This window comes from Dendropsophus ebraccatus, chromosome 12 (assembly GCF_027789765.1).
Source record: "Dendropsophus ebraccatus isolate aDenEbr1 chromosome 12, aDenEbr1.pat, whole genome shotgun sequence".
Lineage (NCBI taxonomy): Eukaryota > Metazoa > Chordata > Amphibia > Anura > Hylidae > Dendropsophus > Dendropsophus ebraccatus.
In genome coordinates this window covers 6,116,337-6,142,931 of record NC_091465.1, presented here as the reverse complement: position 1 = coordinate 6,142,931, position 26,595 = coordinate 6,116,337, and the positions used below count along the sequence as shown (strand labels likewise).

At 47.7% G+C, this 26,595-nt stretch overlaps 1 protein-coding gene across 4 annotated transcripts in view; it reads left to right on the top strand.

The window, feature by feature from the left end:
* The first annotated feature begins 1,999 nt into the window (after positions 1-1,999).
* PER3 (period circadian regulator 3) overlaps positions 2,000-26,595 on the top strand; it is a 42,415-nt gene continuing 17,819 nt past the window's right edge. Inside the window, exons 1-11 of one of the 4 annotated variants that reach the window (XM_069948649.1) lie at positions 2,000-2,160; positions 12,981-13,481; positions 14,076-14,227; positions 14,855-14,970; positions 16,965-17,166; positions 17,728-17,776; positions 23,384-23,526; positions 24,203-24,281; positions 24,439-24,545; positions 25,363-25,519; positions 26,460-26,565. In XM_069948649.1, coding sequence (XP_069804750.1) covers positions 13,219-13,481; positions 14,076-14,227; positions 14,855-14,970; positions 16,965-17,166; positions 17,728-17,776; positions 23,384-23,526; positions 24,203-24,281; positions 24,439-24,545; positions 25,363-25,519; positions 26,460-26,565 — 1,374 coding nt within the window. In that variant the 5' untranslated portion in view covers positions 2,000-2,160; positions 12,981-13,218. Of the gene's footprint in view, positions 2,161-5,841; positions 5,926-12,980; positions 13,482-14,075; positions 14,228-14,854; positions 14,971-16,964; positions 17,167-17,727; positions 17,777-23,383; positions 23,527-24,202; positions 24,282-24,438; positions 24,546-25,362; positions 25,520-26,459; positions 26,566-26,595 lie in introns of those variants that run through there. The other 3 variants (XM_069948647.1, XM_069948650.1, XM_069948648.1) reach the window with 3 other exon arrangements.

Genomic DNA, 26,595 nt, shown 5'->3' with positions numbered 1-26,595 from the left:
TCAGCAGTCTGCTCCCTGGACCTTTCCCCCAGTCCTCAGCAGTCCACTCCCTGGACCTTTTGTAGAATATCAGTCTGTCCCTGATGTTTTTTCTGGAGAGAAGTGGCTTCTTTGCTGCCCTCTATGAGACCAGGCCTTGCTCCAAGAGTCTCCGCAGTCTCACAGTGCACAGTACATATGCCCTCACACCTGCCTGCTGCCATTCCTGAGTAAGCTCTGCACTGCTGGTAGCCCCCATCCTGCAGCTGACCACACTTATAAGAGACGGTCCTGGCCAGGGGCGGATTAACTTTACCATAGGCCCCGGGCTGTTCACCAGGCCTGGCCCCCCCCACCCCACTGTAACCATGGCAGCACTAGCCTGGCGTTCATAGTACAGGACAAATAATGTCATGATGTCCTGATTTGTGCAAAATTGCCATAAAAAAACTGTGATTTTTTGCAAATCATGGCGGAAGTGTAGCCAGGAGATAGTACACCATTGAAAGTATAAGTCTTTTTGGGTGGTCATGGGCCCCCCAGGAGCTCAGGGCCCCGGGCTGCCGCCCAAAACACCCCTATTATAATCCACTACTGGTCCTGGCACTTGCTGTTCTTTCTTGGGCGCCCTGGAGCCTTTTTGGCAACAATGGAACCTCTCTCCTTGAAGTCCTTGATGATGCGATAGATTGTTGACTGAGGTGCAATCTTTCTAGCTGCGATACTCTTCCCTGTTCGGCCATTTTTGTACAGTGCAATGATGACTGCACGTGTTTCTTTAGAGATAACCATGGTAACAGAAGAGAAACAATGTTGCCAAGCACCAGCCTCCTTTTAAAGTGTCCAGTGGTGTCATTCTTACTTAATCATGACAGATTGATCTCCAGCCCTGTCCTCATCAACACCCACACCTCTGTTACTGGAGCGATCACTGAAACGATGTTAGCTGCTCCTTGTAAGGCCGGGCTGCAATGATGGTGAAATGTGATTTGGGGGATAAAGTTCATTTTCTAGGCAAATATTGACTGTGCAGGTAATTGGTGCTAAGCTGATCACTCTGTATAACATCCTGGAGTATATGCAAGTTGTCATTTTAAAAACTGAAGCCGTAGACTTTGTAAAAATTAATATTTGTATAATTCTCAAAACTTTTGGCCATGACTGTACAGTGGTAATATACTGTGTGTGGATACTTAGAGTTTGCCCTTAAAGGGGTTTATGTCTTGTACGGACGGTCACATCTGACAGCTGTTCGAAGTTTAAGGAGTCTCTGGGGGTTTTCGAGTTAATTCTTATTAAAAACAATTTTAAAAAATGCTAATTGTAGACAAACTTATTTATGTACAATTTTTACACTTTGTCATGTGACCATGAAATGTCCTCAGTAATATCATGTAACCATGGCAACTGATTGATACACAAGAGGCAACTATTGGTGAAATCATTGGCAGCCCAATGGTGATTGGCTGCTGGGGTCACATGACCTATGAGACTGGCGGTGGGAGAACTGAGCTGAAAAGATGCAAAAAAATAAATTCACAACAAAGTTTGTTATTTTACCATTTATCGGCATCTAAAAGTACAAATTTTTTTGGTTGTAAGATTTTTAAAAGGAATTAGAATCCCCCCCCCCTCACATTTATCAGAAGCGTCCGTCACCCATAGCAACAGCCCCTAATATGCAGCTGCGCCCTTACAGGTTGCCATGGGCAACAAACTCTGAGGTAAAAATGTCAGATTCAGATCGGAGAATTCCTCAAGATGAAAAGGATTTCGTGGTGACAAATCTCAGCGGTTCTCTTCGAGGCGTGTCTCCTCCAGGGGGCGGTCTATGGGCGGGGCTAGCAGGGAGACACGCCCACCCCCTGCGCTCAGCTCCTCGGCTGTTTTTGTAACGTGCCCGGACAGGTGACAGACGATCGTGTCCCGGAAGCAGCGCCAATGGTCGGATTTATAACGCTCCTCCCCCCCACGCCCCGACCAATGGGAAGGCTCGGGGCGGGGTCTCGTCACGTTGCACGGTGAATGTGTGTTGTGTGTGAGAAGATGGGGAGTCAGTGAGGGAGCGCAGGGTGAGCTGTGTGCGCGCCGAGCTGTGTGAGGAGAAGTGCGGGGGAGAGTGGGGGTCACCAGCCGGGAGGCCCGGAGACCGCATGAGGCACCCCGAGAGCTGCCACCTGGGTGAGTGCCGGCCATTGTGTCTGTATACAGGAGGTGGCCATGTATACTAGCTATATACTGTCTATATACTGTGTGCATATTGTATCTGTATACTGGAGGTGGCCATGTATACTAGCTATATACTGTCTATATACTGTGTGCATATTGTGTCTGTATACTGGAGGTGGCCATGTATACTAGCTATATACTGTCTATATACTGTGTGCATATTGTGTCTGTATACAGGAGGTGGCCATGTATACTGTCTATATACTGTGTGCATATTGTGTCTGTATACTGGAGGTGGCCATGTATACTAGCTATATACTGTCTATATACTGTGTGCATATTGTATCTGTATACTGGAGGTGGCCATGTATACTAGCTATATACTGTGTGCGTATTGTGTCTGTATACTGGACGTGGCCATATATACTGCCTATATACTCTGCATACTGTATCTGTATACTGGCTGTGTTTATATACCATCTATATACTATATTCTGTATGTTTGTGTTTATACGTTATATATTCTGTGTATTGTATCTGCGTGTACTGTATATATAGTGTTTTCTCTGTGTATTGTGTATATATTCTATGTATATTGTGTGTGTGTGTATTGTATCTGTGTATGTTTTCTATGTATAGTGTTTGTCTATATACTGCATGTATTGTATCTGTGTGTATATAGTATATTGTATCTCCTTATATCTATATATATCTCTACACTGTATACTCCTTTGTGTATGTGATAGGTGTCCCCCCAATTGCGATTGCCCCCAAGTCCCGTCACCATAATGTTCCTTATATTGTTCCTTAGCTAAATATTTTTATGCATATTTATTATTATTATTATTATTATTATTATTATTATTATTATTATTAGTAAATATTTAGAATATTAGATTACTGAATTGGTGTCTGGTTGCCGCTGTGCTGTTGGGTCTATGGCGGTGGTCTCCACATCCTGTGACCCCGCAGCAGTTGCAGCCGCAGGCGGTCAGGACATGCTGGGAGTTGCAGTTCTGCAGCATCTTGGGGATCACTGATCTATAGGACGGCTAGAATGCAGCGGTATATAACAATACAGAATGTGTTGGGGGACATGGGAGAACAGGGGTCCCCCGGAGACATGACAGCTTGCCGGTTTGTAGCCTTTCTAGGCCAGGCTGAGGGTTGTAGTCTCAGAGCTGATGAGAGTGGTTGTGCCCGCTGCACACACAGGTGGCGGTGTAGCTATATGTAGCAGCGGATTATTATTTTTCCCCCCATTGTTGATTGATCCATTAGGACGTCAGAAGCTCCTGAGAGCCGGTGACAGGATCATGTGGATTCCATGGAGGGGACACCTGACAGCAGAGCTCCCCCACCCGCTGCTAAGCTATGTGCTTTCAGCCATGATATCTGCATGGGGGACTACAACTCTCAGCAGCCAAGGATTGCAGATCAGTGCACCAGAAAGGACCTTGTTCCCTCTTGGGGAATTCTGGGAGTTGTAGTTCCATTGCATTTCCAGAGTTACAGGGTGCAGGTCATTAGGGAGTACCCCATGTACTGTTAGGTTCTCGGGCATGCTGGAAGTTGTAGTTCCCCAACAGCTGGAGACTCACCCACTGGTTGTAGAGCATTACATTATAAAGTCTTAGTGGCTTCTGGGCATGCTGGAAGTTGTAGTTCCCAACTATAGGTTGCTGATCAATGAATCAAGTACCTATTATTACTGTGACTTTTAGGGCTTGCTGGGACTTGTAGTTCCCTAAGAATGGGAGAGCTGCAGGTTGCAGAATATTGCATTGGAAAGTATCTAACCCTTATATTAATAATTATTATTTCAAATCGATACAATAAAACTAAACCAGTATTCTGCTGGGTGTTGTAGTTCTACAGTAGCTGATCCCTGACTGCATTGTTATTGGTGGGGAGTGTGGGAGCATGCTGGGAGTTGTAGTTGTATCATAGCTTCACAGCCACTGGTCGCATTGTTATAGATGGTCTCCCTGTGCATGTTGGGTGGGGTGGGGGTTACCAGCTGTCAGAGCATACTGGGAGTTGTAGTTATCTGACTATAGGGGACGTGGTCTTGGAGTTTAGAGGATGAGTATAACCCCCATGGTGCGGGGGGGGGGGGGGGTCTGGGAGCGGTGTGGCCGCTCTGTGCCAGACACATGCAGCAGATTGGCACATAGGGCAGAGCCAATGAGAGCGGCCGGGCTCAGGCTCGTGTCTCTATTGGTCGCTGGCTGATGGGGAAGTGTCAGGCTCAGGGATTCACGTGAAGCAGACATGCTTTTCTGAGAGGCTGGGCGCCGCACATGCCTCCTCCACCGACTGCAGCCTCAGCTCTCATAGAGAAGCCTGTGTGCACTCACCCTGCGGCGGCCATCGCTATAGGAATGACCCCGACGTGTCTGCAGATCTGCTGTATACTCTGTACACATCCCACACCCGTTATTATACCGCACAAATAACAATTCTATATCTTATATGGGAGCTCGGAGATGCCGGATTATCAGATATTCCGCATCATTGGATGTTTGCTGTACAATGTTACTATCCCTGTGTGTGTGTGTGTGTGTGTGTGTGTGTGTGTGTGTGTGTGTGTGTGTGTGTGTGTGTGTGTGTGTGTGTGTGTGCGCGCGCGCGTGGAGCCGCCGTTCCCACAGATTTCTAAAGAAATTGTATCAGCTGTTGTCTCGTGGCGTTGCTGTAGGGGTATGCGATGGGGCATGCTGGGAGATGTAGTTGCACAGTAGCTCTAGAGCTGAGATGGCAAACCTGCGGCTCTCTGGATGTTGAAAAACTACATTTCCCATTGGTTTTATTATGATGGGAGTTGTAGTTTTATAACAGCTGGAGAGCCGCAGGTGTGAGCTCTAGAGTCGCCCATCACTGACCCCTGACTACAATGCTATGGGGGGGGGGGGGGGTCATCTAGTGGGCAAAGTTGCTGCCAGTGCATGCTGGGAATATTACTGTTGTCTTCTGGCACGGCTATGTGGGTGTCAGCTGAAGCATGCTGGGAGTTGTAGTTTCTTGTACAGCTACAGTGTCCCTAGAAGTATCTGATTTCCCTGCAAATTTAAGCAGCTGATCATTAAAAAAAAACTCTCCCCTACTGATCCCCTGGTGACGTCTCCATGGTCCCCGCTGGTCTCTAGCGCGATGATGTCTGTGATTGGCTGCGGTGGTCACATGTTGATGCAGTGTCTGAGATGACCTAAAGAGGTTGACCAAGAACGGAAAAGTACAGCTGCTTTCTTGTGAAAACAGCGCCACCCCTGTCCTCAGGTTTTTGGGGGTATTAAAATTCACCTTAATGAAACTGAGCTTTAGTACCACACCCAAACTGAGGACAGGAGTGGTGCAGTTTGTGGGAGAAAGTGGCCATGTTTTTCTATGACTATGATGACCCATGGGCCCCTCTCTAAGGATCCCATTGTGATAGCCGCAGCAACTAGGGACCACCACGAGGATGCATACATCTTCCTGGGTCCGCCATTTCTCATGTGTTATAACAAAATTCCCTGGTATCTGAGCCATGTGCCATGGTTGTTGTCAGTAGGCCGTACCCTCTGTGCGCCCGCCCCAGGACAGGGTGTCCCCTGTAAAATAATTACAGTGTTGGCTGTGCACCGGGGCAGCGTGTTCTTAAATCCTGATGGCACCCTCCTCTGCTGGGCGGCCGCCCTCTGGATCCACCCCTTTAGGTAGTTTCTGCAGAGTTTCTATCAGTGCCGCAGTGTTTCTCTCACCTGGGATTAGATCACTTGTTACATGCTGCTGATGGTAAGCTCTTGGGACTAATGTCATTCTTATACATTCTCGTACACCGTAGCTGTCCTTCTATCCGGGGATGGTGGGATGAGTGTCCCCCCCCCCCCCCCCCCCCTGAGGCTGGTGTGGTGAGTGTCCCCTCCCTGGGGCTGGTGTGGTGAGTGTCCCCCCCCCCCCCTGAGGCTGGTGTGGTGAGTGTCCCCCCCCCCCCTGAGGCTGGTGTGGTGAGTGTCCCCCCCCCCTGAGGCTGGTGTGGTGAGTGTCCCCCCCCCCTGAGGCTGGTGTGGTGAGTGTCCCCTCCCTGGGGCTGGTGTGGTGAGTGTCCCCTCCCTGGGGCTGGTGTGGTGAGTGTCCCCTCCCTGGGGCTGGTGTGGTGAGTGTCCCCTCCCTGGGGCTGGTGTGGTGAGTGTCCCCCCCCCCCCCCCCCCCCCTGAGGCTGGTGTGGTGAGTGTCGTCCCCCCCCGAGGCTGGTGTGGTGAGTGTCCCCTAGGTCTGGGACAGGGACAGAACCCGAGCCGTCTCGGAATGCGCACTGATGGCGTGTATATAGTACCAGCATATCCTGTAGGGCTTTACAGGCAGCTTACTGGCATTGGGATGCACCATTACAACGCTGTTCTCTCTCACTCTCTATAGAACTGATTCCTGTTAGGTGGGCTCCTGGGGTCGGATTTGTTTCCAGTATAGTTACAGTATGCTTCAATGGCAGCAAGCAGAGGTTTGGTAACCTGAGCAGAACTGAAGCACCAAGTATATTGGAGTTGTCTTTATATCCTTCAGGGATGAATAAGCTTTATTGTATAACCAGGGGCAGTGCAGTAATCTGCGTTTGTGGCTAGCATTCTGCAGTCTTTGGCTCAGTTTGTGCTGAGAGTTGTAGTTCATTCACGTTCTGCATGAAATCAGGCAGCCGTATAATATACATTGGGGATCGGCATGGATGTCTCTGAGTATTCTATATGGAGGGGGACTTGCATTGTCCCTTTGTGAGGGAACAGCACCACCTGGTGGCCAAATTGCTGTGAAACATAGGATGGATTGGAGTGCAGTGAGTGGCTCTTGCGGTTAACTCTTTGTTGTCTGTCCCCACATAGGATGTTAGTTCATTTGACTGATAGGTGTTTTTTTTTCCCTCTTTGATCTTGCACTGAATATGTTGTTGAGCAGTAAGAAATAATAATCTTCTATCTGCCATTACCTGATCTGTGCCGCTCCTGTGCTGGGATTGTTTTTGTAACAACAGATTCTGCCATTCTGACACCCTGGCGGGAGAGTTGTCAGCATGCTCTGGGAGTAGTTGTCAGCATGGCGGGAGAGTTGTCAGCATGCTCTGGGAGTAGTTGTCAGCATGCTCTGGGAGTAGTTGTCAGCATGCTCTGGGAGTAGTTGTCAGCATGCTCTGGGAGTAGTTGTCAGCATGCTCTGGGAGTAGTTGTCAGCATGCTCTGGGAGTAGTTGTCAGCATGCTCTGGGAGTAGTTGTCAGCATGCTCTGGGAGTAGTTGTCAGCATGCTCTGGGAGTAGTTGTCAGCATGCTCTGGGAGTAGTTGTCAGCATGGCGGGAGAGTTGTCAGCATGGCGGGAGAGTTGTCAGCATGGCGGGAGAGTTGTCAGCATGCTCTGGGAGTAGTTGTGGATCTCATGGATTGTATGAGGTGTCTATCCTATTTGGGCAAAAGTACACACCGGCTGTTGCAAAACTACAATTCCCATCATGCCTGGACACCCATTGTCTATCTAGGCATGTTGTGAAGTGTAGATTTTTAACCACTGGAGGTCCACAGTTCTTGCACCCCTGTACTAGGGCATTGTCTGTAGATAAAAGAATAACTCTAGGGGAAACAATGATCTTTAAATTAAACTGGTGTCTAAAAGTCAGATCAATATGTCATTTACTTCTATTTAAAAATCTCCAGTCTTCCAGTACTTATCAGCTGCTGTATGTCCTACAGGAAATGGTGTATTCTCTCCAGTCTGACACAGGGCTCTCTGCTGCCACCTCTGTCCAAGTCAGGAACTGTCCAGAGCAGGAGAGGTTTTCTATGGGGATTTGCTGCTGCTCTGGACAGTTCCTGACATGGACAGAGGTGGCAGCAGAGAGCCCTGTGTCAGACTGGAGAGAATACACCACTTCCTGCAGGACATACAGCAGTTGATAAGTACAGGAAGGCTGGAGATTTTTAAATAGATGTGAATTACAAATCTGTATAGCTTTCTGACACCAGTTGATTTGAAAGGTGTTTTTTTTTTTTTTTTTTACCCCCTTCACCACCCAATGATCTGATGTCCCTGTTAAGGTCATTGGGCGGCGGTCCTCTGTTGTGTCTTGCATTTTCCTATAAAGAGGGTCCTGATTGGCCATAAAGAAGCGCTAGTTCTTGCTGCCAGCCTAGCGAGTGTACAGCATGTACATACCCCCCAGTGTACAGCATGTACCTTACCCCTCTAACCTGGCAGCCGTACAGCCTTGCCATAAAGCACTGACACGCTGCCAGCCTTCTGTTACGTAACGCACCGCTGACTACACCTGGGCCATTGAACATTGTGTTCAGATGTATTTTCTCTTCTCCAACTTACAAATATTTTCTCAAGATAAGATTCGGAACGTGGAGCGCGGCACGTGGCGGGCACATATGAGGTCTGGGCATGGAAAGAGAGAGTACATTTGGGGTATTTCATGTAAGGTGGGGGTCTCCAGCCTGTAACTCTCCCGCTGTTGCTAGACTATAACTCTCAGGGTGTTCCTCGCCCTCATCCTCAGCAGTGTTCCTCAAGTACCCCCGACAGCACATGGTTTTAGGGGAGCTGATGCACTGACTACAGTTATATATCACCTGTGAAGTACTAAGGAAATCCTCAAAACATTACATCTTGGGGGGACTGGAGTTGAGAAACATTCATGTAAAACTACCACTCCCAACATGCCCTGACAGCCAAAGGCTGTCAGGGCATGTTTAGAGTGGTAGTTTTGCAGCAGCATAAAGGGGTAGTTCAGTACTTCTATAAAAAAAAAAACAAACTTGTATTCTTGTACTTATCAGCTGCTGTATGTCCTGCAGGAAGTGGTGTATTCTTTCCAGTCTGGAGAGCAGGAGAGGTTTTCTATGTGGATTTGCTGCTGCTCTGGACAGTTCCTGACATGGACAGAGGTGGCAGCAGAGAGCACTGTGTCAGACTGGAGAGAATACACCACTTACTGCAGGACATACAGCAGCTGATAAGTACTGAAAGAATGGAGATTTTTTAATAGAAGTAAATTACAAATCTTTGTCATTTTCTAGCACCAGTTGATTTAAAAGAAAAAATAAATTTTGCGGAACAACCCCTTTAAGAACTGCAGCCTGGGGGGCAGTGCTCAGCCCTTAGAATTCCACATGTATCAATATTGATTTGAATCTGCAACATTGTATCTGTTCCATCTGTTACATTGTATTGGAGCAGGAGGAGAAGTTCTGTTGTAGCTGTGTCACTTCTATTCTGTGCAGATCAGCTACAAAGTGCTTGTCCCCTAACCCATCCCACCAGGCAGCAAGTGCCCAGTCAGTCCATGGAAGCGGGAGAATGGGCAAGCGGAGGGGTAAGAAACTGGGTAAGGGCATCAAGTAAGTGGTCCAGGAAGAGATGACAGGGACAGGGTTCTGGTACTCGAGCTGCTGCATCTGGTCCATTCCCTGCTGTAAAGCAAATTGCTGAAAAGTCAGCTCCCAGGCAGGATTTCATGTTTTGTCACTTCTCCCAAAAGTACAACTTGTTTACCACGTTGTCCTGCAGCGTGTGTTCCCCCTCCTCCTCCTCACGTGGAGCGGCGCTCCCTGTGTACAGTACATTCAGACAGTAGGTGTGTCACCCGGTAACAGATAGGAAGCTCCTACTGTACAGGACGTGCTGACTTATGCATCTCTGCCCGCCATACCGTGCCAGCAGATAAATATAACCACCGCCACCTCCCCCGCAAAGAGCCGCAACAAATCTTTGTGTTTACCTAATAATTAAGTGCCCCCCCCCCCCCCCGTCCTGGCAGACCTTGCCATCAGCGCTAACACTTATAGAAAGGGGGAGAGTGCTGCCTACGTAAGGGGGATAAAAATGGCTGCAAATTAATGGTTAAATATTGGGGGGGCTGGAAAACCGGATGCATTCAGACTCTTTTAGCCGCTATCTAATTACAGTCATTACTATTAGTTTTTTGTGTTGCACATTGGCGTCATAGAACGCTGTCGGGATAATGAACCGTCACGCCGAGGTTACAAAATAGACGTTTTTGTGAGAAAATGGTGGGAGAGAAGGCAGAGTAGGCCGTGCAGGTTAGTGGCGGTGACATTACGGTTATTCTGGTATCCAGGAGTTCTGTTATACTGACCAAGCTAGATGTGTAGACCTCATGTAGCCCGAGAGTGATCTCCAACCTGTGGTAATCCAGCAGGTGAAAAACTACAACTCCCAGCATACACTGATATCTCTCTGTAGTTTTCTGAGGCTGTTGCACTTATACATTAGTTTTCTTGCAGAAACAGTGCCGCCCCTGTCCTCAGGTTGGGTGGGGTATTACAGTTCAGCTCCGTTAACTTCAAAGGAACTGAGCTGCACCCACAATTTGAAATGATCAAGACTTAGAACACAGCTGTCAAACTCAGGCTTTAATTTTGGCTGTCCAGAATGATGGGAAATGTAGTTTTGCAACAGCTGGAGGGCCCGAGTTTGACACCTGTGGCTTAGAAAAACATGGCCACTTTCCTTCAGAAACGGCTTCATTCTTGTCTGCAGGTTGAGTGCGGTATTGCAGCTCAGACGCCTAATAGCATAACTCCACCAAAACTAGAGACCAGACTGGTGCTAGTTCTGGAAGAAAGCGGCCATGTTTTTTCTCATACTGGATAACCTCTTTAATTTCTGGATTATTTTCTATTCTTCAAAATGTTGATATTCTTTATGTATTATTGTGTGTTCTGTATACCTTCGATTCTTTATGTATTTTTTATGTTCTGATGATTTTATACCCTTCATTCTTTATGTGCAGAATATCTTTTATATGTATATTTATTTTTGTGAATTTAAAATTTTTTTTTGAGAACTTTTAGACAAATGTATTGTGAATCCACTGAAGCTCCCATTGTTGTAGAGTAGCTGGTCGGCAGATTGAGCAGCACTTGTCTGGGATGTGAGGTGGCAGACGTGGAGTCACCTAAGGCTGGCACACAGTTACCTGAGGCTAGCTGCAGCTGCCACCACCACCACCGCCACCACGTGGGCAGATAGTCGACAGCTGTGGGCCATTCATGATTCATTTCCCAGGAGGGCGGGGGGCACCGTCGCATCCCATGGCTCCATAATCTACACCAACATTTACTAATCGTATGATTCCCTCCAATAATCGCTTCCTGTGCATCATTAGCTTCACTTATCTAATGACCAAGGAGGAAAAGGATTAGATCAGCTGATCCTGAGCTGTTAGTTTACAGCAAATCGGAACTAGAACTGCTGTTATAGGGGGGATCCAGACTACACAGACTGCTGTTATAGGGGGGCTCCAGACTGCTGTTATAGGGGGCTCCAGACTACACAGACTGCTGTTATAGGGGGCTCCAGACTATACAGACTGCTGTTATAGGGGGGCTCTAGACTGCTGTTATAGGGGGGCTCTAGACTGCTGTTATAGGGGGGCTCTAGACTGCTGTTATAGGGGGGCTCTAGACTGCTGTTATAGGGGGGCTCTAGACTGCTGTTATAGGGGGGCTCTAGACTGCTGTTATAGGGGGGCTCTAGACTGCTGTTATAGGGGGGCTCTAGACTGCTGTTATAGGGGGGCTCTAGACTGCTGTTATAGGGGGGCTCTAGACTGCTGTTATAGGGGGGCTCTAGACTGCTGTTATAGGGGGGCTCTAGACTGCTGTTATAGGGGGGCTCTAGACTGCTGTTATAGGGGGGCTCCAGACTGCTGTTATAGGTGGGCTCCAGACTACACATCCAGACTGTTATAGGGGGCTCCAGACTATACAGACTGCTGTTATAGGGGGCTCCAGACTATACAGACTGCTGTTATAGGGGGGCTCCAGACTATACAGACTGCTGTTATAGGGGGGCTCCAGACTGCTGTTATAGGGGGCTCCAGACTATACAGACTGCTGTTATAGGGGGGCTCCAGACTATACAGACTGCTGTTATAGGGGGGCTCCAGACTGCTGTTATAGGTGGGAACCAGACTACACAGCCTGCTGTTATAGGGGGCTCCAGACTACACATCCAGACTGTTGTTATAGGGGGCTCCAGACTATACAGACTGCTGTTATAGGGAGCTCCAGACTATACAGACTGCTGTTATAGGGGGGCTCCAGACTGCTGTTATAGGGGGCTCCAGACTATACAGACTGCTGTTATAGGGGGGCTCCAGACTATACAGACTGCTGTTATAGGGGGGCTCCAGACTGCTGTTATAGGGGGGCTCCAGACTGCTGTTATAGGGGGGCTCCAGACTGCTGTTATAGGGGGGCTCCAGACTGCTGTTATAGGGGGGCTCCAGACTGCTGTTATAGGGGGGCTCCAGACTGCTGTTATAGGGGGGCTCCAGACTGCTGTTATAGGGGGGCTCCAGACTGCTGTTATAGGGGGGCTCCAGACTGCTGTTATAGGGGGGCTCCAGACTGCTGTTATAGGGGGGCTCCAGACTGCTGTTATAGGGGGGCTCCAGACTGCTGTTATAGGGGGGCTCCAGACTGCTGTTATAGGTGGGATCCAGACTACACAGCCTGCTGTTATAGGGGGCTCCAGACTACACATCCAGACTGTTGTTATAGGGGGCTCCAGACTATACAGACTGCTGTTGTAGGGGGCTCCAGACTATACAGACTGCTGTTGTAGGGGGCTCCAGACGACACAGACTGCTGTTGTAGGGGGGCTCCAGACGACACAGACTGCTGTTATAGGGGGGCTCCAGACTGCTGTTATAGGGGGGCTACAGACGACACAGACTGCTGTTATAGGGGGGCTCTAGACATAAAGGAAGAAGTACAGAGCATAATGTTAATGTTACTTTGTAAAGTAATGTCCTCTGTTCTCTATTTCCCATATAGGAAGCTTATAAGACCCTCGTCTCTCGTGCGCCTGAAGCTGCTTAGAAATTCTGCAGAGAACCACAAATGCCACAATCGTGGAACTCTCCACTCAACCGTCTTGTTTTACCGATCTTATACCGGAGGTTAGAAGCCCCCGTACAGACCTGAGCAGTATTACTTTACATCATTCACTTCTGTAGCCGCATCGGAGGTGATGTGCAGCCGGGCCACAGCTTTATAACAACTCACCGCCACCATGAGCACCGAGGCCCAGAGTGAGGGCCTAATCCAGAATGAGGACTGGTCTACAGCCCCCAGAGCGGAGGAGGGAAGCCCTCCCCAAAAGACATTCAACTGTGAAACCCCCGAGGAGCAGAACTCCGAGCACCACGAGGACATGGAGATGCACTCCAACGGCAATGAGTCCAGCGGGACGGATTCCCACATGAACGAATCCAACAGGAGATCAAACTGCACCTTCCGCAGACCGAGCAAATCCACCGGCAGCAGCAATAACAGGTAACGCCATGCTAGATAGAAGAGTTATACAGTCGCGGGAATTGTTAAAGTCGAATGGAATATGGTACCAGTCTGCATTTTAAAGGGGTTATTCACCAAAAATTTATTTCTTTCAAATCAGCTATTGCCATAAAGTGCCAGAAATTTGTAAAAAATCTTCAGTCTTCTAGGACTTATCAGCTGCTGTATGTCCTGCAGGGCATGGTGTATTCTCTCCAGTCTGACAGTGCTCTCTGCTGCCACCTCTGTCCATGTCAGGAACTGCCCAGAGCAGCAGCAAATCCTCATAGAAAACCTCTCCTGCTCTCCAAACTCTTAAGAACACAACGCGAAAGAATACAGCAGCTGATAAGTACTGGAAGACTGAAGAGGTGTTAGTAGAAGTAAATTACAGATCTCTGACACTTTCTGCCACCAGTTGATTTGAAAGAGGAACATATTTGGTGAACTACCCCTTTAAGTGCTAGCAACTCTAACCCTAATGTAGTGATGCCCCCATGCACCTTCTTTAAAGCTAGGAGATAGTTAATTTACTTTTTATTGCCTGTGTATAATAATAATAATGATATTACTTGTTTTATTCATCACTTAAAGTGAACAAATGGAGAGGACCCGTTCACACAAGGAGCTGATGAGCATGGTACAGGAGATGAAACGGCGGCTCCCCTCAGAAAAGCTCAACCACAGCAAACCCAGCACTGTCGACGCGCTGAACTATGCCTTGAAGTGCGTCCGCCAGGTCCAAGGTAAGAAGCCATTTACAGCCTTGTATAAAAGAATATTTTCATTCATTGTCATCTTGAGTCTAGGTAGAGCATCACACTGACCCCCTCCAAGCATGTGTATGGGGGGAGTCAGAGGAGAGAGCTGTCCAATCAGCCAGTCCTCTAAGGTCTTATTCTAATCATGAATAATATCTAAGGCCCCGTTCACACTACGCAATGTCAATTCTTTGAGAGGAGGCGCGCATGCCCTCCCATTGTAACTGGTAGATGGCAGGATTCGAGTGTGAACAGGGCACTATACTCCAGTCACATCCAGAGCTGCATTCAGCTTTCTTCTCAGCTTTAATATGCCAGTGCTCATACCTATAAAAGCTTAGATAAAATCCTTGTGATGAACTAGACGCAGCAGCCTTGCATTATAGGATATTGCTGGTTTATTGCTCTGTACCAAGACAAACCCGACAGAATTGTGTGTGCAGCTCTGAATGATATGAATGATAAAGCTGCCATCCCCCTTCCAGTTGTGCGAAGAACTTAATGCTCCCTTGATAAGTAATGTCACATCCACTTTCTTGACTCGGATACTTTACTTCCCTCTCTTACTGTGATGTTATATGATGTTATATATTTTTTTTACCTCCTCTTTAGCCAACAGTGCGTTTTTCCAGGTCCTCAGTGACACCGGCCCGTCAAAGGTGGATACAACTGTACATACGATTGAAGATCTAGAGACCATAACATCAGAGCATCCTCCAAAGAACACGGTGAGCCATATGTTCCCAGCGCCTCAGCCATGCTTTGGGTTCAGGATGTGGTAGCAGTGACTTGGGTGAACACTTTACAGCACCACTGCAGACACCTGCTATATTACAGGGCCCGATCACTATAGAAAATGAGCGCTGATCTGCTAGTTCAGCGCTCGTTTATCGTGCAGCAAGGGCCGTACACATATTAGCAAGGTCCGTACAGCCCATGCTTTAAAAGTGTGATAATAAAGTTCTTACATTACCTCTGCCCGCTCCCCGATGACTTCCTGCCTTCTCCCTGCTTCCCGGTGTCTTCCTGTCTTCTCCCTGCTCCCCGGTGACTTCCTGTCCTTTCCCTGCTCCCCGGTGTCTTCCTGTCTTCTCCCTGCTCCCCGATGACTTCCTGCCTTTTCCCTGCTTCCCGGTGTCTTCCTGTCTTCTCCCTGCTCCCCGGTGATTTCCTGTCCTTTCCCTGCTCCCCGGTGACTTCCTGTCCTTTCCCTGCTCCCCGGTGACTTCCTGTCCTTTCCCTGCTTCCCGGTGTCTTCCTGTCTTCTCCCTGCTTCCCGGTGACTTCCTGTCCTTTCCCTGCTCCCCGGTGTCTTCCTGTCTTCTCCCTGCTTCCCGGTGACTTCCTGTCCTTTCCCTGCTCCCCGGTGACTTCCTGTCCTTTCCCTGCTTCCCGGTGTCTTCCTGCCCTTTTCATGCTCCCCGGTGTCTTCCTGTCTTCTCCCTGCTCCCCGGTGTCTTCCTGCCTTCTCCCTGCTTCCCGGTGACTTCCTGTCCTTTCCCTGCTCCCCGGTGTCTTCCTGCCTTCTCCCTGCTTCCCGGTGTCTTCCTGTCCTTTCCCTTCTCCCCGGTGACTTCCTGTCCTTTCCATGCTTCCCGGTGACTTCCTGTCCTTTCCATGCTTCCCGGTGACTTCCTGTCTTCTCCCTGCTTCCCGGTGTCTTCCTGTCTTCTCCCTGCTTCCCGGCGTCTTCCTGTCTTCTCCCTGCTTCCCGGTGTCTTCCTGTCTTCTCCCTGCTTCCCGGTGTCTTCCTGTCTTCTCCCTGCTTCCCGGCATCTTCCTGTCTTCTCCCTGCTTCCCGGCGTCTTCCTGTCTTCTCCCTGCTTCCCGGTGTCTTCCTGTCTTCTCCCTGCTTCCCGGTATCTTCCTGTCTTCTCCCTGCTTCCCGGCGTCTTCCTGTCTTCTCCCTGCTTCCCGGCGTCTTCCTGTCTTCTCCCTGCTTCCCGGCGTCTTCCTGTCTTCTCCCTGCTTCCCGGCGTCTTCCTGTCTTCTCCCTGCTTCCCGGCGTCTTCCTGTCTTCTCCCTGCTTCCCGGCGTCTTCCTGTCTTCTCGCCGCTCCCCGGTGACTTCCTTTCCCTGCTTCCCGGCCAGTGATTGGCTGAGCAGCCTTTCACTTCAGAGACCGACTCTGAAGTTGCACCAACAGACACTGGGGAGTGGGCAGAAGTAATGTATGAACTTTGGCCCTCCAGCTGTTGCAAAACTACAATTCCCATTATGCCTGGATGATGAAGGCTTTAGCTTCGGCTGCCTGCTGATGATGGGAAATGTAGTTTTGCAACAGCTGGAGGGCCAAAGGTTCCCCATCCTTGCTTTACAGATTCATCACCTGTTGGCCGGGCGTCACTATTACATATAGCGGTGTGCGTTCGGTGGTCGATGATTTTAGGTCAGGACCAAAAGACACAATCTGCCAATGTTTGTCTATATTTCAAGGAGAGATAATCTGTCAAACTTGCCTCATTTGCAAAAACAGTGCCACCCCTGTCCTCAGGTTGTATGTGGTATTACAGCTCATCTCCATTCACTTCAATGGAACTGAGCTGCAATACCCACACCTAACCTGAGGACGAGAGGCGCTGTTTCTAGAAGAAAGCGGACATGTTTTTATAAGCCTGGATAACCCTTTTACCCTTTGCGTCACTGCACAATATCCTATGGGCCATGATTCCATTTTGTATAGATAAATCTAATATCCCTACTCTCACTCTCCTCCTTCCAGGACACCTTTGTGATCGTGTTTTCGCTTACCTCTGGGAAGATGGTGTACATCTCTGAGCAGGCGGCCTACATCCTGAACTGTAAGAAGAAACTGCTGGACTCGTCGCGGTTCGTCGAGCTTCTGGCCCCTCAGGATGTCAGCGTCTTCTACAAACACACAACACAGTCACATCTTCTCCCGTGGAATATCGGAGCGGAAACAGGTGAGAGCTTTACAGCACAGGACCAGGCCGGAATGTTCTTTCCATAGGATACAGTCACATGCATAGGTTACACCACTGATTCTTCATATCATATGTATACAGTATATATACACACATATAGTCATTGTCCTCAGCAGACAGTTTATGGTTGTGACTGCTATGGAGCCACAGCTGAACTGGGGCTAGCTGCAGTTTCAACTGGGAGATCTCACTGCATGCAGATTTAACCCCTTAAGGACCCTTGGCGTACCAGTACGCCAATAGGTCCTGAGGTTCTATGAAGCAGCTCCGGAGCTAAGATAGTTTCATTAAGAGTGAGGAGCGGCTGTTATCAGTAGCCGGGTCCTTACTGTTAATGATGGGCGGCTGCGATCGCATGGCTGCCCGCCATTGACCCTTGGCATTTATAGGTCAGCACTCCTGTCACTGTTCAGTAGTTGTAGCTGAGTGCTGGCACAACACGATATAGCCCCGCTATATGCTGGGAGATGGTTGCTGGGATTGGGTTAGTAATGGCTTTCTATACTAATCTGTGTGTATTTTGTGTCTTCTGTTTCGCAGCTTCTCTTTATGAATACACTCAAGTGAAGTCGTTTTTCTGCAGAATAAGGTAAGATTGCTTTATGTTTGCCCTGAATGTGATGTAAGAGTTGTCCATAAATCGCAGCAATTACAATGTAATCTGCAATGTTTGGGTGTCAGGGGTCTGTGACGCTACAAGTCTCCTCATCCTGTTATAGTTGCAGACTGTCCGGATCTCCTGGGGCTTATAGTAACATATAGTGACAGGTTGCAGGGCAGTGATGCAGGGGAGCATTAGCACACCTTACATGGGACTGCATATGCTTTTCCAGGGTCCGATAGCTTCTCTTAATGGGGTATTTTAGCTAAATGGTTTTTTTGTTTGTTTTCTTTCAGATCAACTGGTTTAGAAAGTTATACATAGTTTGTAATTTTCCAGTCTTCCAGTACTTGTCAGCTGCTGGATGTCCTGCAGGAAGTGGTGTATTCTCTGACACAGTGCTCTCTACTGCCACCTCTGTCCATGTCAGGAACTGTCCAGAGCAGGAGAGGTTTTCTATGGGGATTTGCTGCTGCTCTGGACAGTTCCTGACATGGACAGAGGTGGCAGCAGAGAGCACTGTCTCTGACTGGAAAGCATATGCCACTACTTGCAGGACATACAGCAGCTGATAAGTACTGGAAGACATAAGATTTTTTTAATCAAAGTAAATTACATACCTATAAAATGTTCTGACGCCAGTTGGATTCGAACGAAAAACATTTTCACCAGGGTACCCCTGGGTAATTCTTTGCCCTATGGAAAATACAGACTTCATGCAGGTTTTGTGGTGGATTAGTTGACGCCAAATTATGCAGAGAAGGAAATAGACAGATTTTTGTGTCTTCAGCAGAAAGCAGCTGCTGAGAAGTGGGGGAAGGAGACTGAATAGATAATAACAAGTATGGAAGGAATTGTTAGTCTCACCATGGGCAGCAATATTAAAAAGTTATGTCTGAGTGGAATATTCCTTTTAAGGTTTGCTGAACGTATGATACTGGTGAAGATTCAAAATAAAAAATAAAATAAAAAGCAAAGCATCATTTGCATAAAATAGTGTCTTAGGTTTATGGAGGAACAACAAGTACCAGCATGCAGTATGTGACTGTGCGGCGTGTGCAGCTGTACCGTCTCTGGCTGTGCTTCGAGCTGGCGCTCCTCCTGTGCGCTGTGTCGCGGTAAGGACAGAGCATTTCTGTTTCCATGGTAACCTACATGCTTTATTCTGCGGTTGGCTGTGTACACGGTGCGGAGATGATACCAGTAAGCTCTCGTCTCTGCTGAGAAAAGGTTGGAGAGCTCTGATATTTAAACAAGAAGGCCGGATGGATAGGCTATTACATAGACTGGGGGCACAGCTGTACCTGTAAAGTATAGAGGGGTGGGAGGGAGGCTCTCCTATAGTTTTGCCTTCACAGATATATAGTGATGCATGGACCCCGAGAGATGAGGATGTGAAATGGGGACAGGGATGCGAGAGGGGGGGGATGTGGAGACAGGGATGCGAGGGGGGGGATGTGGAGACAGGGATGCGAGGGGGGGGGATGTAGAGACAGGGATGCGAGGGGGGGGGATGTGGAGACAGGGATGCGAGGGGGGGGGGATGTGGAGACAGGGATGCGAGGGGGGGGGATGTGGAGACAGGGATGCGAGGGGGGGATGTGGAGACAGGGATGCGAGGGGGGGATGTGGAGACAGGGATACGAGGGGGGGGGATGTGGAGAGACGAATACGAGGGGGGGATGTGGAGAAAGGGATACGAGGGGGGGGATGTGGAGAGACGGATACGAGGGGGGGATGTGGAGAGACGGATACGAGGGGGGGGATGTGGAGAGACTGATACGGGGAGGGGGCGATGTGGAGAAACTGATACGAGGGCGGGAATGTGGAGAGACGGATACGGGGGGGGGATGTGGAGAGACTGATACGAGGGAAAAGGAGAGATGGATAAGGAGGCGAAAAGGAGAGATGGATAAGGAGGCGATACGGGGAGTTGGGTATAGTGATGGATACGGGGAGGGGGATATAGTGATGGATACAGAGTATATAATGAATTTCTAGTTGAAAACCGGGCCCTGAGATCTATCAGACCTTGTGCAGCCGAGCAGTTACCATAGCAACCAATCACATTCCAGCTTTCATTTTTTGGGCACCTTTTAAAAAGTGAAAGCTGCAATGTGATTGGTCGCTGTGCTGCTCCAGAGCTGGAGTTCTGTGTTTGTCTGTAAATCACCAAAGAGACGGAGGATACACAGTGACGTGTCCGACCTCCACTAATCCAGAATGTGAGCGGCAGAGACCTCTGATCACATACATAATAATATGACACACACACACATATATATATAATAATAATCTATATGGGATTTCCATTGTGGTGGCTGCTTCTTCCTGCTGGGCGACCTCAGGTGGAATCTCTTATAGACCTGGTGACCGTTCATGGCCTACCCCATCCCATGTGTGAACGCTGTCTGATGTACCTCACCCCTTCACATCCCTCCCAACCTATAACCCAGAGTAGATCTGCGGCCTCAGCACAGGGCGGTGGTCTCTCGACATTCTGCATTACTTATTTATTTCCTGCCTAATCCGTGCCCGACCTTAATTAAATGGCGCTTATGATGTTCCACGCTGAGCGGAGCATGAAATTATTGTGTAAGGGCTAGATCTTGTACAGCAGAGGCCGACCGCGGGGTAATGAGTGTGAACGCCGGGTATCCCAGTTACGTAATCTCCTTTTCATTAAAGAAGCCACCTCTGTATTAGCGCTCCCCATTCACAAGGAGTGTTCCCCAAACTGCCGCAGAACTACAACTCCCATCATGCTCTGACAGCCTTCACCTGCCAATGTCACAGTGCAGATGTGGCGGGCAGGCTTCAGGACACCAGGAGGAGGAGGAAGATGTTATGGTACCTTTATAAAACTGATGGCCTACATCTGCAGGGGCCCTTCACAGCAGGGAGTAAAAAGAGATGTCTCCCTGTGAAAACTGCTTGTTCTACTGACATCTAGTGGTCAGTTTGAAAATGGCAATATTAATTGTCATCTAAATAACATACACATACATACACACACTAATATATATATATATATATATATATATATATATATATATATATATATATATATATATAATCTCCAACCTGTGGCTCTCCAGCTTTTGCAAAACCACAACTTTCAGCATGCCCTGAAAGCTTTTGGCTGTCAGGGCATGCTGGGAGTTGTAGTTTTGCAGCAAGTTACATAGAGTATGGAGAGCGCTGTGAATCCCAGCCTTCCCTGCGGTTGCATTGCTCAGCTTTTGTCCCGTCAATGTAATTACATAACAGTAATTGCTATTAAACTTTGCCTCGTGTCGAGCAGATTAGCAGCTGGCTGATGTGAGGAGCGCCGCGCGGAGTCACATGGTTTACCATCCGTAGAGTGATGAGACTCTCGTAAATAGAGGCTTGTCCGGTTCATTTTTATCTCGCACCAAATGTCAGCACATCGAGGGGTAAAGGCAGAGCGTCTGAGCACAGGGGGGGACAGATTAGCATGCCGCGCTGCGTTAACTCTTAATGTGAAGTCTTAAAGGCACAGTGTGAGGATAAAATAATTTAAACTGAAGGTAAACACTTCTCAGCCAGTGGGCACTTTAACACCTAAAATGAACTACCGTATTAGGGTATCTTATTCTGTTAAAGGGATTGTTCACCAACAGTGTTTTCTTTCAAATCACCTGGTGCCAGGAAGTGCCAGAGATTTGTAATTTACTTCTATCTAAAAATCTCCAGTCTTCCAGTACTTATCAGCTGCTGTATGTCCTGCAGGAAGTGGTGTATTCTCTCCAGTCTGACACAGTGCTCTCTGCTGCCACCTCTGTCCATGTCAGGAACTGTCCAGAACAGGAGAGGTTTTCTATGGGGATTTTCTGCTGTTCTGGACAGTTCCTGACATGGACAGAGGTGGCAGCAGAGAGCACTGTGTCAGACTGGAAAGATGTCTGTGATCTGAATATAAGGGGTGAAGTAAACTAGAATACTCCTATTCACTAACTGCAAACGGAGGCCTTAATAATGGAGAAAAATGAAATCCCATGTATATTAGAAAGCTGTGAAGCTTGATTTACCTAAAATTATTTCCTGTTTGGCCACTGATACAATTCTGCTGCTTGGCGCCACTTTAGCCCCAGTGGGTGAGTGCGGCTCCTCGGAGTGGGACCCGCAGTTCTTCCCTTGTGTGAAGTGCTAACAGGATTAATTAGGCCTTTGTTGCTCTTCTTGGAATCGTTCTCCACCGGCCGCACTAATCAGCCCATTAGAGAGCAGCGAGAGCGGCCGCTTTGTGCACTTGTGGCAACACTCAGAGCCGTCGCTATTGAATCCCGTTAACGTTGAACACGATTTCTATTTCAGTCAATTCTCTTCCAAACAACATTCTATGATGAAAAGACTCGACAATTAGTAACAAGGTGTTTGGTTTGTGTCGAATGCAGTATACCCCCCCCCCCCCCCCCCCGCCAGTCTTACATAATCAGACGCCGAGACACGGCAGCGACACATTTTAAAAGAATTTTGCATCGGCAGCCTTCATAATAGAGGAGTCGACCCTCTCTTGAAAAGAGACGAGACCCGTCGTGTTGTTCAGCCTTGACCGCACCGCTTCCGTTTGTCGCTAAGAGTCTTTAATCCACGGATAGACACTGGTAAAAATAGATGGAGAGCGTCAAAAATAAATACTGTATTTTCACCCAGCCGCTAAAACGCCATGTACCGTAACTGTCTGCTAGACAACGCCGATACTTTACCCCATACAGGAAATGTTCTGCTGCCAAACAATGTATCTGAAGTAAAAATTTAAACCACGTTGTATCTCCTCTGTAACTGCAATGCAGACCAGTATGTTGCCATGGTAACAGACTACAAACAGTAAACCACGTAGTCTGATTCTGCAGTCACACTCCATTGCAGCTGTCTCCTTATTAAAGGGATTGTTCACAAAAAAAAAAAAAAAAAAAATGTTTTCTTTCAAATCAACTAGTGCCAGAGACTTGTAATTTACTTCTATTAAAAAATCTTAAGTCTACTAGTACTTATCAGCTGCTGTCTACAGCAGGAAGTTGTATTCTTTCCAGTCTGGAGAGCAGGAGAGGTTTTCTATGGGGATTTGCTGCTGCTCTGGACAGTTCCTGACATGGACAGGGGTGGCAGCAGAGAGCACTGTGTCAGACTGGAGAGAATGCACCACTTCCTGCAGAACATACAGCAGCTGATAGGTACTGGAAGACTGGAGATTTTTATATAGAAGTAAATTACAAATCTCTCTTTATGACTTGATTTGGAAGAGAGATTATTTTTTGGGTGAGCTAGCCTTTTAAAGCATTCTCGTCTATATATAAAGCAGGAACGGGGAACCTTGGCTCTCCAGCTGTTGCAAAACAATTCCCATTATGCCTGTACAGCTAAAGCTTTGGCTGTTCAGGCATGATGGGAATTGTAGTTATGCAACAGCTGGAGCACCCAGGGTCCCAATCCCTGATGTAAAGGCTGAGAGCTGAGGATGTGCAGAGCTTTGCCCAGTGGAGGGGAGATCCCAGGAGGTTTCCTTTTCCGTAACTTATGCCTCTTACATTGGGGGCATTGTAATTTATTTTTAATTTTTTTATTTTTCAGAGGGGGCAAAGACCGGGATCATGAACTCAGATACAATCCCTACCGAATAACGCCATACTGCATCAAAGTCCGTGCGTCTCCTGAGGTTGAGCCCGAGCCTTGCTGCCTCGCTTTGGTGGAAAAGATTCACTCGGGATATGAAGGTGAGTCAAAGGTTTTAGATCCTTTAGGGGACGTACCTCTAGACCTCCCCTCCCCCTACTGCAGTGTTGTCATGGTGCTGATTGTACTGCACTACCAGACATGGCCACATGAGGTTACTACAGTAAAGGAGCCGAGGTTCCTCAGGGGCGAGGCTGTCCCTGCAATTTAGGGACATTGATCGGCATTTTGATGGCCATGTATGATAGATTTAACTGTCCCTGTTAACTCAGAAATGTAAAAAGTTTTAATCGATTGTGGTCCGGGTGTTTAGACACCCCCCCCCCCCCCTAGCGATCATTACATAGAGCTGGGAGAGGCCTGTGACTGATCACCTCTCTCCCTAGCTCACTGATTGGGACACTAGAAAGTCTGCTTCACCCACCTGTTTCATCGAGATCGGCCTACCATCTAATGTCCCAACTCAACGTACGCAGAGGTGTCTAACATCAGCTTTCTCCCCTTTCCCCATTCAAAACACATGGATGTCCGGCTGAGCCGAGTGTCCATGTATATATGGGGAATCAGAAGGCATAGTCGTATGCTGAACGTTGCCAACAGCTATGTAAAATGTATGGCCAGTCGAAGGGTCTGCCATCCTAGAGAGCCTATTATATGTGTTAGATATGACCATCATCATCATCTTCTCTATAAACCTGGTGCATGTTCTTATTGCAGCTCCTAGGATTCCCCTGGATAAGCGGATATTCACCACGACACATACGCCTGGCTGTGTGTTCCTGGAGGTAGACGACCGGTGAGTGTTTTTTTTTCCCTCCTTTTATGTGTGATGAGTGACTTATCCTGGAGTCTGATGTGCAGGATCCACAAGCCCATAAAGCAGCCACCCTCTTAGAGGTGAGCAGAGTCTCTCTTTGTGCACTTGGGTTTACTCTCTGATGTTTTCTTCTCAGAGCGGTACCCTTATTGGGTTACTTACCCCAGGACTTGGTGGGAACCTCCGTCTTAATGTATTTGCACCCTGAAGATCGCCCTTTAATGCTGGCCATGCATCGCAAAAGTAAGTTGCAAAGAAAAAAAAAAAAGATTTCTTCTGACTATGTATCTCATGTCCAGCTGTAATATCAGGATGTATATGGATAGTTTAGCGACAAGTATCTATGGGTGCAGTAACTAGAGCATCCGAGTGAGTCAGCCATGTGTACAGATGTAGCAGAGCCAGGTGCTGCTTTTTATATTTTATTCTTGGCCCAAACCATTTATGACGGGTTTAAAAGAGATTCTATGAATGTTAGAGAGAGACGCACTGTTCTCTCCCTACATCTATCTATTAATATAGGTGTTAAAATTATACAGATTTGTAATGTACTTCTATTTAAAAAATCTCCAGTCTTCCAGTACTTATCAGCTGCTGTATGTCCTGTAAGAAGTGGTGTATTCTCTCCAGTCTGACACAGTGCTCTCTGCTACCACCTCTGTCCATGTCAGGAACTGTCCAGAGTAGTAGCAAATCCCCATAGAAAACCTCTCCTGCTCTGAACAGTTTCTGACATGACAGAGGTGGCAGCAGAGAGCACTGTGTCACACTGGAAAGAAAAGACACCACTTCCTGTAGGACATACAGCAGCTGATAAATACTGGAAGACTGGAGATTTTATAGGTAGAAGTAAATTACAAATCTGTATAACTTTCTGACACAAGCTGATTTAAAAGGAAAATAATGCCATAGTTCCCCTTTAAGGTAAATTTGGAAATTTGGCATAAGTGAAATCCAAAGCAGAAGCTGCATGTTACACATGCGATATCTGCACTAGAATGTTTCTGCAGCTACACAGACAATGATGTGTGATGTTTTTTCTTTTGGCTTCTGCCCTTAGTCCTGAAGTATGCCGGGCAGCCTCCGTTTGAGCATTCGCCTATTAGATTCTGCACCCAGAATGGTGACTACATCACACTGGACACCAGCTGGTCGAGTTTCGTCAATCCCTGGAGTAGAAAAGTGGCGTTTATCATTGGTCGGCACAAAGTCAGAACGTAAGTTTCATCCTGAAGGAGAACTCCAAAAGGGATGTGTCTTAAGGCCACCATACTTACTAGACATGTGTTGGCTGAATATCTAATGCGTATTGGGCCTCCTAACTAGAAGAAGAGAGGATTGTACAAGTGGCTATTACCTCCCGATCCTTTTGTTCTTGGGAAGATAAGCTGCTGCCATAAGTGTGACAGCAACTTATCCCCATTCTAAGCCGTTAGACATCTCATCCTGTCTATGGAGGCCTCAGCTGCTCTCCTCTGTAGTGAACTCCATGTAAGACCGCTCTCCAGTAATAGTTCACAGGGATAGCGGAACTCTATGTCCGTGAGAAGTCCCATGTCCATGCAAGAAAGTAGAAGATCCTGGCACTCTTCACTTAGATGCACTTAGTAGTTTATCCACGTTTCAAAGGTACAAAGATATAGAATGCGGGATGTGTTTTATCAACCGCTTCAACCACTATCCAGTAGCAGCGGGGCCTCTAGCAGTCATCATCTCTTAAGAGGAGGTCTGTTGTAGACAGACAGTCACTTTAAAGGGGTATTCTATTCAAACATACCTTTTGATATGTTGCTGCCCATGATGAGACTAACAATTCCTTCCATACTTGTTGTTATCTATTCAGTCTCCTTCCCCCAGTTCTCAGCTGCTGCTTTCTGCTGAAGACACAAAAATCTGTGTGTGAGCTTTTCTCTCTGTCTCCCCTTCCTCCCTCTCCCTTCTAAGACGGCTAATGTAAACAAGCCACTGGCAGGCTTTATCTGCAACATTGTAGCTTCTTTGTAATGCTGGGTGGGTGAATCACAGTGACATATCAAAAGTTATGTCTGAGTGGAATACCCCTTTAAGGCTTGTTGTGACCGTAATGGGGATTCTCAAGCTCATTTAGTTTGACAGTGATGAACGTAAAGTACAATTTCTACGCTTTTCTCTTTGCAGGGGTCCCCTCAATGAAGACGTCTTTGCCACACGAAGTACAGAAATCAACAACGTCGACAAGGAAATCAAAGAATTGCAGGGACAGATCTACAAGGTTCTTCTGCAGGTACGGACGATTTTATTGAATTACCTAAAT